The 12,632-nt window shown below is 33.1% G+C and overlaps 3 protein-coding genes and 1 non-coding gene across 6 annotated transcripts; 1 reads left to right on the top strand and 3 right to left on the bottom strand.

Annotated features, from left to right (window-relative positions):
• The first annotated feature begins 492 nt into the window (after nucleotides 1-492).
• LOC115698966 (uncharacterized) lies at nucleotides 493-1,302 on the top strand. Its single transcript, XM_030626180.2, has one exon. It carries the CDS (start codon nucleotides 581-583, stop codon nucleotides 1,157-1,159), a length of 579 nt encoding a protein of 192 aa, XP_030482040.1. The 5' UTR covers nucleotides 493-580; the 3' UTR covers nucleotides 1,160-1,302.
• Nucleotides 1,303-6,479: 5,177 nt separating this feature from the next.
• On the bottom strand, nucleotides 6,480-8,983 carry LOC115701190 (heme-binding-like protein At3g10130, chloroplastic). 2 transcript variants are annotated; one of them, XM_030628910.2, is made up of 8 exons: nucleotides 8,462-8,983; nucleotides 8,265-8,351; nucleotides 8,106-8,176; nucleotides 7,904-8,005; nucleotides 7,582-7,686; nucleotides 7,116-7,251; nucleotides 6,841-6,950; nucleotides 6,480-6,743 (listed from the first exon to the last, which is right to left on the bottom strand). In XM_030628910.2, the coding sequence occupies exons 1-8, from the start codon at nucleotides 8,658-8,660 to the stop codon at nucleotides 6,672-6,674; spliced, it is 882 nt and encodes a 293-aa protein (XP_030484770.1). In that variant the 5' UTR covers nucleotides 8,661-8,983; the 3' UTR covers nucleotides 6,480-6,671. The 2 variants fall into 2 exon arrangements, with proteins under 2 accessions (XP_030484770.1, XP_060958451.1); XM_061102468.1 differs by having other exon boundaries at nucleotides 8,456-8,734.
• Nucleotides 8,984-9,620: 637 nt separating this feature from the next.
• LOC115701424 (pentatricopeptide repeat-containing protein At2g36240) lies at nucleotides 9,621-12,553 on the bottom strand. Of its 2 annotated transcripts, XM_061102467.1 has the most exons (4): nucleotides 12,368-12,508; nucleotides 12,230-12,253; nucleotides 11,616-11,816; nucleotides 9,621-11,349 (listed from the first exon to the last, which is right to left on the bottom strand). In XM_061102467.1, exon 4 carries the CDS (start codon nucleotides 11,304-11,306, stop codon nucleotides 9,837-9,839), a length of 1,470 nt encoding a protein of 489 aa, XP_060958450.1. In that variant the 5' UTR covers nucleotides 11,307-11,349; nucleotides 11,616-11,816; nucleotides 12,230-12,253; nucleotides 12,368-12,508; the 3' UTR covers nucleotides 9,621-9,836. The 2 variants fall into 2 exon arrangements, with proteins under 2 accessions (XP_060958450.1, XP_030485081.2); XM_030629221.2 differs by lacking the exon at nucleotides 11,616-11,816 and having other exon boundaries at nucleotides 12,368-12,553.
• LOC115701767 (U6 spliceosomal RNA) lies at nucleotides 11,650-11,749 on the bottom strand. The gene has a single exon (XR_009684229.1). It is a non-coding gene; the product is annotated as a U6 spliceosomal RNA (small nuclear RNA).
• Nucleotides 12,554-12,632: the final 79 nt, after the last annotated feature.

The following is a 12,632-nucleotide window of genomic DNA, read 5'->3' as shown; positions in this document are numbered from 1 at the left end:
TCATGAATATTCTTAACATGTTATCAGAGCCATATTCTTAGCGGACTTTCGATCCACACTTATCAGATAATTAGCCAGCCCGCAAACGAGCAAAAATGAAACTCCCACCCACGAACAAGAATAAGCGAGCAAATAAAAATAAATTAACAAATGGCACTACTTGTGATAAGGTGACTCAAGATTGGTGCGCAAAAATATAGCCACTATCTTGAGAGAGAATATTGGACATGTATTATTCACATGGATCAAATGTAAAAATATTGAGCTATATATAAAAATATGGACTATTCCGTTCATTACCAATTAGTGTTAAGACAAAATCTCATAATAACATGGTCCAATAAACACCCCAACGTCCTAATAATACACAATACATTTGTAACCAAGTGGGGTCTAAAGCAAAACAAAACAAAGTCTAGTTTTGTAATTTTCCAAACTTTTTGAGGGTAAAGTTGTATCCACATCTCTTTAAATACCCCCAAAGGTCCTTTCACTTCTCTTTAACACACACCACATTGAGTAATAATATTATTATCATCACAAACAGAGTTTCAATTAATAAAACAGAGAACTAATAGCCATGGGAAATTGTTTGGTTTCGGAAGAGAAAGTAATAAAGGTAGTGAAACCAGATGGGAAAGTATTGGAATACAGATCACCAATCAAAGCATTTGATGTCTTATCTCAATTCTCAGGCCATACACTATCATCAGCTGAAACAACAACTAGTAGTGGTCCAATACTACTAAACCAAAATCAACATCTCAACCCAGAAACAAAGCTTCTAGGTGGTCACCTCTACTATTTGGAACCCGTTCCATCGCCCCCGAAAAAGAAGAAGACGGCGAAAAAGGTTAGGTTTACAGTGCCAGAAAAAGAAGTAGAATATACCAAACCCGAGCTAGAAACTACTACTACTACTAGCAGCAATAGTAGTAGTAGCAAAGTTGTGAGGATTAAATTGGTTATAAGCAAGCAAGAACTGCAGGAGTTGTTGAAAAATACCAAAGGTGGATCATCAGTTGTTTCGGTGGATGACATGGTTTCTAAATTTTGTTCTGATGATCAGAAAATCAAACTTGATCATAATTGTGATTATGATCAAGGTGAAGGGTGTAATTGGAAGCCTGAGTTGGAAAGTATAGCTGAAGTAAATTAGCAACTAATGATGGTGATTATGATGATAATTAAGTATATATATTTTGTAGTTTTTGTTATAGGTGACACAAAAAATGGATGTTGTAATAAACTCCATAAGATCATATATATATACATCATAAATATACAAACAGTTTTACTCAATCTTCCACTGCTATTTTCAGTTTTTTTTTTAAAGTTTATTTATATCATTTTATTTGATGATTTACTATAAAATATTTAATATATAGCTTCTGATGACATGACTCAAAATATATGATGAGAAAAAAATATGATTGTAATAAAATAAACCAATGATTACGTACAACGATAACGATTTCATAATACTAAAATACACGATGTTGTGTTTGAAAATTAATATACATGTTTGGGATATTTTTATTTTTTATTTTGTTGCAGTTATACATTGTTGTTTTGATTGATTAAGCTCGGTTGTTGCTAAATATGTATTTCAATTTAATTTTAAGGAATTTTATTATGTTAAAATATGGTATGGTGGCTATACGAAAATATAGTCAAGAAACTAGTATATGCCATAAGAAAAGAGGACGATTTGGTTAGTGCAATTTGATGCCAAGTCACCAAAAAGGTTAATTTAAAGAGAAAGTAATGTGTATATATATAGGACATATATATGTATTTATTTTGAACAAATAAGATTTAGTGATTGTTTGTGTTTCTTTTTTTAAGAAATAAATAAATCTAATTACATAATCTTTATGTATAAAAATATATAATATTGTTAATTTAAGTTCGGTTATTTAAAAGCATGCTTTCTGGGGATGATCATTGTGAAAACTGAAAAATGGTGTAACGCGCATGCACTCCTCCGTATTGACAAAGTGTAAAAGTTTCTATAAAGAAAGTTGGATTGGAATTAAAAATACACATGCATTGAACCTTCCCAAGAGACCTTATTTCTTAGGTACTTAATTAACTTTTGTATTTTATTATAAAATTTAGAAATGGTTTGACACCGAAGGTCGAGGTCCAACGTTGAGGTTCGAGACTAGGCCGGGTTTTGGGTTTAGGTCCGAGGTTTGAGACTGAGGCCGGGTTTCGTGGTTGGAATCTAGGGTCAAGATTGGAGGTCCAGGTCCAACCTGGGGTACATGTTCCCGTTGAGATATGACGCCGAGGCCAGAGCTAGGGTACGAGTTTAGCTCGGTGCAGGGTCTGGGTTGAGTCAGGGTTTGGTTTAGGGTTCGGGATCCAAGGTTCGAGTTTGGGCCTGGGTTTAAGGTTGTGGTCCGAATTTGGGTCGGGGTCGAAGTCCGAGTCTCGTGGGGAGTAGAGTTGGAGTTTCGACCAGAGTCGGAGTTTAGGGTTGGGGCCAGTGCCGGGTTCCAGGGTCTGAGGCTAGTGTCGGGTTCCAGGATCTCCCAAGTCTGAGATTTAGGGACTGAGTTGGGGTCAAGGTTCGAGTCAGTCCTAGTTTGGGGTCTGGGTCTATAGGTCCAGAATTGTGATCGATTTTATGGTAAACAACCTATATATACAAGCTAATACCTAACAAAATATTATATTAAAATAATATTATACAATACAATCCAACCTAACCTAACATATATTATACAACACAACAAGATCTACTAAAGAGACAGTAAGAGTAATAATATGTGTACATATAAATTATACACAAATTTTCAACCCACCACTAATTGTATTCATTAAGGATAAGATGGGTTTGTAAAACTACCATACATAAAAGATGTTGTGATCAAGTAGTTATTTATTTCAATCATAATTGGGTTTTCCAATATGCTATAGTATATTATTTCAATGGGTATAACTTTAGCCTTCGTACCACTACGCATGACACAAACTGTGGCTCAACCTGATCGAATTAAGAGAAAAGACTACTCTTATCGGCATCAATAAAGAGAGTATATGCATAAGTTTCATTACAACACAATATGGGTTGGTAGGCAAAATTGATCATAATAATAAAGCCGACTAGTAATAGTCACTTTGGAATTGGATCATATTCATAGTGCTTAATTGGGAGGTATGATATTCAAATGTCCACTAAGTAATAAATTAAATGCCCCACTAACTATAAAACCTCTTATTATATATATCTTTTCTCATTACTAGCTAGGTTGCAAATTAAATTTGGAGTAGAGTAGCTTGCTTTAATTACTACTATCTTCCTAAAAGTACACACACAACACAATGCCATCAAAATAATATTGTACAATTCTCATTCCAATCTCCACTTTTTTTGTGCGTGTCAAACAAATTTAAGGACAAGTATCACGTGAATTACTATGATGTTTTTTTTTTCCATTATAACAATTGTTTGATGGCTATTAATACTCGGAAAATAAATTATTAAAACGGGTAAGTAAGCATTATAGAAATAATGTAGAAAGCAAAAAGTGCCATTCATTCCACATTTGTTTTTTTTTCTCATTTTAAATACTCAAATTTTGTGTGATGGTATGTTTTTTTTTTTAATTAATAAATTAATGCATAAATATATTAAAACTAAATAGAATTAAACATGATGTTCGTTACATAATAAGTTATTGGGATAATTTCACAAATATATAAAAATAACAAAAAAATTATAAAAATACAGTTTCACGAAATTTTAAATATTTTTACATTTTTTTTTATTTTATTTACAGAAAATACGGTTTTAATGTTGTATTCATGTTAATTTGTTGTTGATTTTTTGTTATATGTATGTTATTTTTTATTGTTGTTTTGATGTTATTTAAATGTTATTTTCATGTTACTTTTATGTAGTTTTCTTATTATTTTCGTGTTGTTTTTACGTGAAACCGTAAAAATGTAAAAAAAAATTCATTAAACGTAAAAATGTAATTTTTTTTTTACAAAAAATAGTGTCTTATGTAACTATTCCTAAGTTATTTGGTATGAGGACGGATCGATCATACCAGTTACATTACTAGCAAAAGCCCACTTAACCACATTATTGGCTGCAAAATTACAAAATCTAGATATTAACGAAAAATTACAACTAATCAAAAAGTTTAAGAGAATTTTACATTGAAGCACATAGTTACCAATACCCCAAACATCCCTTCAACGTGTTGATCACCGTCTCAAAATTACTCTCTATTATCACAAACAAATGCTTCCAAAGGGTCGCTGATTCCAGGACTAACAAATATGCCGCAAATTCTCTAATGAGAGGGTCAGAGAAGTTGAAGATTTTGCTAGCCACCCACAAAAACGATTCCTTGTGGTCTTTAGCCAAAGCCACCACGCACATTAAGTCACTACCAACTTTAACGTCACAGTTGATCTTGACCCAATCGTCCAGTGAGAGAAACCAAACAGAAGGCGCAACCATCACCAACGAAGGAAACATACAAGAACTAACATATGCGTAACATATAAAAATAGAGTCAATACAATGCTTAATGTTACATATAAAATTATTATGAATGTTATCATTTCAATGGTATTGAACAATGGCTTTAAATATTTTGTGTTCCAAAAGGAGAAACTTTAATAAGAAACTCTAAAGAGAGTACCCTCTTTCTGCAAAAATGTTTACTCATTTGGATAGAAATAATTTTTATTTCGAGTACTAAATTGGGTTGCAACATGTTCTACCCACATTTCCATTCAGTTTTTTTTCTTGTTGGATTTTCTTCTGTTAGTTTATTACTCAAAGAGAGACGAATTATTAAATTCATAAGAAAATACATTCTTTTCAAAATAAAAATGTTTCATTCTTTGAGTCTCAGAGTTATACTTACCGAGCATATTGAACTCCTACGATTTTATTATCTGAGAAGAGAATGCGTACGAGAAAGAGTTTATGCGCACCAAATAATCTTGGAAAATAATAAAGCTATCTTGTATTTATAGGCTCATAATTGCAGGCAGGGCAAGATAGGTCGTAGTCCCAACAACGTTATTGTTAATATTTTTTAATCAGTTTTTTATTTTTTTAATTAAAAAAGTAAAAATATATTCAAAATACATGTTCTATATAATTGTTTTTACTTTTAATTTAAAAAATAAGAATCAAAATAATTTTTGTTTAAAAAAATCACTTAAAAAAAATTAAATAATTTCTTTTAATTATAGTCTATTTGTATTTTTTTCATTAATATTTTAGACTCGGACTCTGGTCGAACTTTGACATGTATCGAATTGTGCCTCCACTTTTTAGATTCTTCCTAAACTATAGAGATTGTTGAATTCAATTCAATGACTTTAATCTAATTTTGTTTAATTTTACTAACGGTGTCTGACATGAATAGAAGTTCGGAAGATATAATTTGGTACGTGTCAAAGTTTGGGGTACAATTTAGTATATGAACAATCGTTATCTTAGGAGTTCGTAAGTAAAATTGAACGAAATTAGACGAGACTCCTTAAATTTGACAATCTAATTAACATTATATTTGTAATAAGTTAAGTATTTTATTTGTTTAAACGTTTAATTTTTTTTATTTAATTTTCCTTATTGTAACAATGACATGGATGGATTGGTGAGACTAGATTAATTTTTTAAATAAAGAAAAAATAAAATCATTAGTAAAACAAATGTTAAAAAGTAGAGCAATAATATACACACATAAATTACATATAAATTTAACACTTACTTTTGTGATAAAAAGAAGATCAACCAATTTTATTCATTTAAGAGGCTCACTTTTGTTGAAAAAAAAAAAAAAAAAGATCTCACTTATAAAAAATGACTTGTCATATAAACATGTATTAAGTTTGTGTATAATTAAAGTGTGCATATATCCATATCTCATTATCCTAAAGAGTAATATAACAATTAAAGAGTCTAGTGACAAACATCTTCTACACAGATTTATTCGTTGTACGCACCACCTATTAACATGGTTTATGTTTTCTTTTTTAAAATTTATTAGATGTTAAAATTTGTTCCTTGTACTCTCTGCTTTATCTATATCAATATTTTAAGCCTTAAGCTATTATACATCATTCCAAGTTCCTAAAAAGCTTTCTCTTACATATATATTTAATTTTTAATAGAGCTATTTTAATTTTTTTTTTTTTTTTTTTTGGCTCTATTTATCATCGTAGTAGAGTTTAATCACCGAATTCGGGACAAGCTTATATTTCTTGGTTTCAATAGCCTCCCAAGAGTAGCCTTAATCTTAATCTGCCTTTAGAGAGTGAAGTGAACCGAGGGCGATATAATTCTTTCTTCCTTTCTCTCTTGAGCAACGAGGAGCGGGCTAGTCCCCGAATCCCTCTATTGGTCACATTTGAGACTTTCAATATTCCAGGGGAACAACTATTACGCTTGTAAGATTCACATGACTTATTGATACACCAATATTCAGTCGATGATCAGGTAGCATAAAATGCTAGTACTTAATGTTCATTTATGCATATAAGAAATATTTTAGTTGTGAAGTGAGACACAACTTTTAATAACTTTACAATATCACCACTATACAGAGTAATACCTGATTTTGGAAGATGCCAAAGCTATTATTTACAGTAATTATCAACACCAAAACTTTAAAGTTGATAAATAGCAGCAGCTACTCTCTGTTTTCAAGTTCGATCGCAATCTCATTACGGCGTTGAAAGGGGAGTGTAAATGGCGGATTATACTGCAAATGGTATTTAAAATATGTCTAAATTGTAAAAATGAAAAACGAAAAAAAGCATGAAGAACTTTTCTGTGCATATTTCATTCATAGTTCTTACCTGAGAAACTTCTACTGAAGCGTCCTCCTTCACTTGAAATTGTCTGTCATTCTTTAGAGCTTCACGTAATTTGGATTCACGTCGTTTAACTTCTTCATCAGTAACAAAACCTGATTTGACACGAAGAAGAGCGTAAACTGTTTAAGTGCCTAAGCATTACATAATACATGAAGAAAATACTATTGGATTTATAAGGAAGCAGAACAACAGATTCCAAACATCACACCAAAAATTCCATGAAGTAAGAGAGTTCACAGATTAAGACAGGGACAAACCTGAAAAAGCAACAACTGCAACGATTTTCCTCGGAACCTCCTTGATCTTCACAGATGGGTTGTTTGGCAATGGCACGTCTGCACCATACTTTGAAGGCAAGACAAAAGACATTTGCCACTTATCTTCATCTCCCCCCTATAAAAAAATGTAGGCAAACAAGATCATGACAGAAGCATAATAAAAAAATATGAAATTGAAAACAACCACTGTCAAAGGTAAGTGTTCTTTTCAATGCTCAAAGAAGGATAACCAAGACTCACCTTTAGAACAAACAATGAAGTGTGACTAATCCATTAATGAGAAAAATGGAAACGTTACATCACTTCCAAAGCATATCTTTGTTAATAAGGTTTGATCTCAAAGACTCGTAATGATATACAACAAAGTGCATTTGTGAGTATCTTCAATCATCTAATTTATACTATTATCACTGAAATAAACAACAAACCAATGCAGAAACCTTACCCTCTTTGTTATAACAGGAGTTGTCATTTCCATTTTCTCCCCATTAGGCTGAGCTTTACTTGTAATAACTGGTGTGGTCATCTCCATCTGCTCCCTTTTTGTATTCTATAGAAGAGCAACAGCAACAAGTTGACTATTAAAAACCTAAATGTTGAAATTAAACACCCTATGCTACTTGAGGCAATCGCGGGTGGATCTTCAAGTGGTTGGGTGTGTGAGATTATAAGGTTTCGGTTTAAACCTAACTCGATATTTTGGAACATTGGAAACATGTCTAACTCAATTGATAATTCACAAGGAAAGTAAAAAGAGTAAAAATTACCTTACCAAACAGGTACTCGGCTAAGACATTGAAGGATTGAGATGCTCCATTGAGATCAAAACCAGTTTTTCCAGGCATCGTCGTCTCTGCTACAAAATAAGGCTGTTTTCATTTGAAAGAACAAAAAAAGAAAAATCATTTAGAAATAGGGAAAGGAAAAATAACAGAGACATCACAAGGTATTTCAAGCCAAATTCAATACCTCAACTTCCCTTATCTCATACTGGTCTGTTCTACTCAAAACCCTAAAATTCAATGTCTCAATATCCGGAACTGCACCAAAAACACAAAGTAATCGAGCATGAAATACCGATAACATAGCTCAATAAATCGTACCACAACCAAATTTTTGCAGAAATACCTGTCATCAGAGCTTCCTCAAGAGTGCGCGACTCGAATCTTTTCGGGAACACGTATTTTGCTGTTTCAGTAGCCAACTCCGCCAAAACTGTCCAAAAAAAAAAAAAAATAGAGAATCGAAGGAAATTAGAGTGAGAACGGTTATGGTTTCGATAAGATTAAGCAAAGTTTTGATTGGTGTAGCTATTGAACATTTACGTCGCTGAGAAGTGGCAGAGGTTTGAGAAGCGAGAGCCAGTACGAGAGACACTCGAGCTTCCAAAGCTGACATGGACCTTCTTCTTGGCTGGATTTGCGTGGCTCTGTTGGCAGCCATGGAGATTGTGGTGCGTGGGTTAAAGAAGCTTAGAGATGAGGAAATGGTTGGGAATATGGATGAGATTCCATAGGCGGCCATGGCAAATATTTCCTTTTTCCTCTTGGCTTTGGCTTTTTGAAATTCTGTTATGAAGATAAATACTTCCTTTTCTTTTATTCAATTTTTACCGGGAACTAACTCAGCTGATTTTAATTTATAACTAACAAATGAAATGTCCTTTGCAAGGGAAACGACACCTAGTTTAACATTTCAAAGCTCAACCTGAGGATGCTATTGGTATCAAAGAAGCATTGAGTTGGATGTAATCGAGACTCATTGTCTCATAGTGGTACAAGCGATTAAGAGCTCTATTCAAATGGTTGTTTTGTTGGTTTTTGTTAAACGATCTTCTAACAAAACTGTTCATGATTCTTGTTATAGTTCAGGTCGTGTTTATAGAACATTTTGCTCCTTTGAGTTTTATTCTATCTATTCAAAATAATCAAGGCTCACCTAAACATTTTGAAGTCCTTGTACAAAAGTTTAAAATTAGGCATTTTATAAATAATTTAAAAAAGATTGTTATTAATTTATTAAAAGATACATCTAAACTTTCAGTTATAAATTTTTTAGACCTTTTCTTCAAAAAAAAAAAAAAAAAAAAAAGAGATATTGTGTAATGTTCCAACTTCCAAGCTGCCCAATGCTTAAGCGGAATAATAGAATATATAAGAGAAATGAATTACTCCTCTCATTGCCAATTAGTTTTGAGATAGAACTTCATTCACCTTATCCTAAATTCTAATATGTATCATGTCATTTGTGATCCGTGTGTCATACTCCAATGTGGATTTTGAGCATTTTTAATTTTTAAAGTCGTTTTATTGATTTTTATGAACAGTTATCTGAAGTGAAATTTGAATGTTGTGACATAATTCAAATTGGTAACCTATTACTAATTAATCCTTCTACTTTAGAATATGCATGTATTATCCCATCCACAATGTAGAAGCTCTAATAAAACTACAACAAAGCTTCATGATAATACTATGGATCGTCTTTAAGCTCAACAAAGTTCATAAATTATCATTGTAAGTAGTATCAAAGAATAAAAAAAAAATTAAAAATGAGTATACAAATTACTTTATTTTCTCTTCTGTGACTCTGTCACTGAGCAACAAACTCTTAACTGTATACACTTCAGTGTCCTAAAAACTACTGACAAAATCATCATTGAGCAACAAACATTAGGGAAAGCACAAAATCCCCATGTTTTCACCCAATATGAACATGGTGTTTCAATGGAGGACTTGCCTTAGCAAGCATATCCATTAATAGATTATAAGAAGCTATGTCAGGAATAAAACCCCTATCCAACATCTCATCCACCACCTTTTCACCTTCCTTTCTTTTCTTTTCTCTTGTGTACCCAAATACCAAAATATTATAGGCTGTACAATCTGGATCCAAGCCTTTGCTGGTAGCCAACAATCTTAACTTGTCAGCTTCAACAGTTCTTCCCATGTTGCAGAGATCTTGAAGAAGACAATTAAAAGTCAATCTATCCGGAACCGCACCCTCGTTTAGCATCTTTTCCATCAATCTGAAAGCTTCATCGGATTTTGTTGCCTTTCTTAAACCGTCTATCAAAGTGGTACAAGCAATCAAACTTGGACAATTTCCTCTCCTCCAAAGCTCATTCATGACCTCTATAGCTCTTTCTGAACATCCTTTTCTACAAAGAACCTCAACCAGACCAAAATAGTCATAGCTATTGGGCAACACTCCTTTTCTTGAAAAATCTATTAATAACTCACAAGCTTCCATAACTCGATCTTCTCTACAAAGCCCGTCAACCAAAATTTCACAAGTGACATTAGAAAACTCACACCCAAGTTCAATCATTTCGTAAGCCATTTGAATACCTTCCTCAAACTTCCTCTCTCTAAAGAAACCTTTAATCAAAGTATTAAAACTAACAACATTTGGACGAGACCCTTTCTCCCTCATCTCTTTAAACAACTCCAAAGCTAACCCAAATTGAGAATTACGACAATAACTACTCAACAAAATATTGAAAGTAAACACATCAGGCTTCACTCTATCCTTAACCATCCTATGATAGAATTCTAAAGCCTTGCCATGTTCACCGTTTTTCACAAACCCATTAATTAAAATGTTGCAAATGACAACACTAGGCTTCCCATCAATCAGTTTCTTCATGGAATCAAAGGCTCGAACTGCATCCTTCACTTTCCCAACTCTACAATAAGCATTAATGGCAAAATGAAAAATGGGTTCAGTTCGAGAGCAACAGAAGATACCATCAGAACAAGGACAAGGATTGGCTACCATGAAGTTGAGAAGAGAGTCGAGCTCGACAAAGCGATCTGTTCGGGCAAGGGTACGTGACATCCACTCGAAGGTGGAGTGGTCATGGCGATAGGAGTCAATGGTAGAGGCCCAATTGAAGATATGAAAATCATAATGGGTGAAATTAGGGTGGTGGTGGAGCTTTGATTTGAGAAATCGAAGCAGGCTTTGAGGTGAGAAGGGAGGCTTGAGATGGGTCTTGAGGAAGATTAGGAGACGATTGTGGTTAGAGGAGTGAGAGAGGGTGAGAGTTGGAAAAGGCTCTGGGAAGGTTGCTGGTGCGGTTGGGAGAGTTGGGTTTGGGATTATAGTAGATGGTAATGGTGGAGGCCTTTGCTGGAGCAATGGAATGGATTTTGAGAACTTTTTCATTGCTATTGTTGTAACTTATTGCTTTTCTGCTCCATCACTTTCTCTGCAATCCAAAGAGTCAACCAAATTTTCAGTCTATATTTAAAGTTGCTACCATGTGAAGTTTCTACAGAGTGTTGGTCTTAAATTAATTGAGATTAGTAAAATGATTATTTGAATTTCTTTCCTTATCAATTTATCTTTAAACTCTTTTTCTTTTCATGCACAGACAAGTGTAATCCTTCAGTGATGGATAAGAATTCTATATATATATGATTCAGGTGGACCTAAAAAAAGAGCCAATGAAAACTTTGAGATGGTCGTGCATACCATGAATCATGTTGGAGGTAAAAGAAGCAATGGGAAACACAACATAGATTTCTAGATTTGTGTGTCATCCTTGTGCAGGGGAGATGCTAATCTTCACTATATCAACCCAGTGAAAATTATGCACATGTAGTTACTGTCTTGAATTTATGTCCATCTATGGTCGTAGTTAAAACTATCTCATGCTTCAATATATTTTTCAGCCTATATATGGATATATTTATACACATATATGGATATACTTTCAACATCATAATTCTATAAGAGAATCCAAAGGTTGTTAAATGTCTAAAACCTACCACCATGCTTATATGACCAACAAGCTACAAGCTTCCTTATAACATTGCATAACACTACTTAGCTTGTTCTATCATCCCTCTTTTTTTCTCATTCTACTTCCAGTGATTCAAAGATTAATTTTTTACTAACAAGTATGCTTATAATGGTTATGTCCTATATCTTAGTCAAAACAGAAACACTCTCCAAATTTTTTATTAATTTATTTGTAATCAAAACCCAATCTTGCCAACTAAAAACCCAAAAGAAAATCTCAGCAACATCAAACTCACACTATTTTCTAATCATTTCTGATACAATTCACAAGCAACAAGAAATACCTGAACTGATATTGATAGGCAGAGCTGCAGATGTTCAGGCGAAAAACAAAGAAATTTAGTAAGAAACAAGAAAAAAAAACACTTTATTTAGGGTAAAATCAAAATAAATAAAATCATCTGGATCAAACATAAAGACACCTTAGACTGAGATGAGATATTGTTCAGGCCGAGACGAGAAGGATACACGGCGGAGAGAGAGAGACTAGCCGCCGGCGACCGTCGTCGGCCACTGTGAGAAGAGACTGTTTTCTTCGGATGAGTGTGGTGAGAATGAGAATGACAGGTGGACTTTATTTTATTTATTTATTTATTTTTGTTTTATAATAACTTGAAAAATACAAAACGACGTAGTATAGTGAACTATAAAATTATAAAACGACAGAGTACGATAATATAAAAAATA

This window comes from Cannabis sativa, chromosome 8 (genome assembly GCF_029168945.1).
Source record: "Cannabis sativa cultivar Pink pepper isolate KNU-18-1 chromosome 8, ASM2916894v1, whole genome shotgun sequence".
In the NCBI taxonomy this organism is placed as follows: domain Eukaryota; kingdom Viridiplantae; phylum Streptophyta; class Magnoliopsida; order Rosales; family Cannabaceae; genus Cannabis; species Cannabis sativa.
Note: the sequence above shows the minus strand (reverse complement) of the source record. Positions and strands in the feature narration are given on the sequence as shown.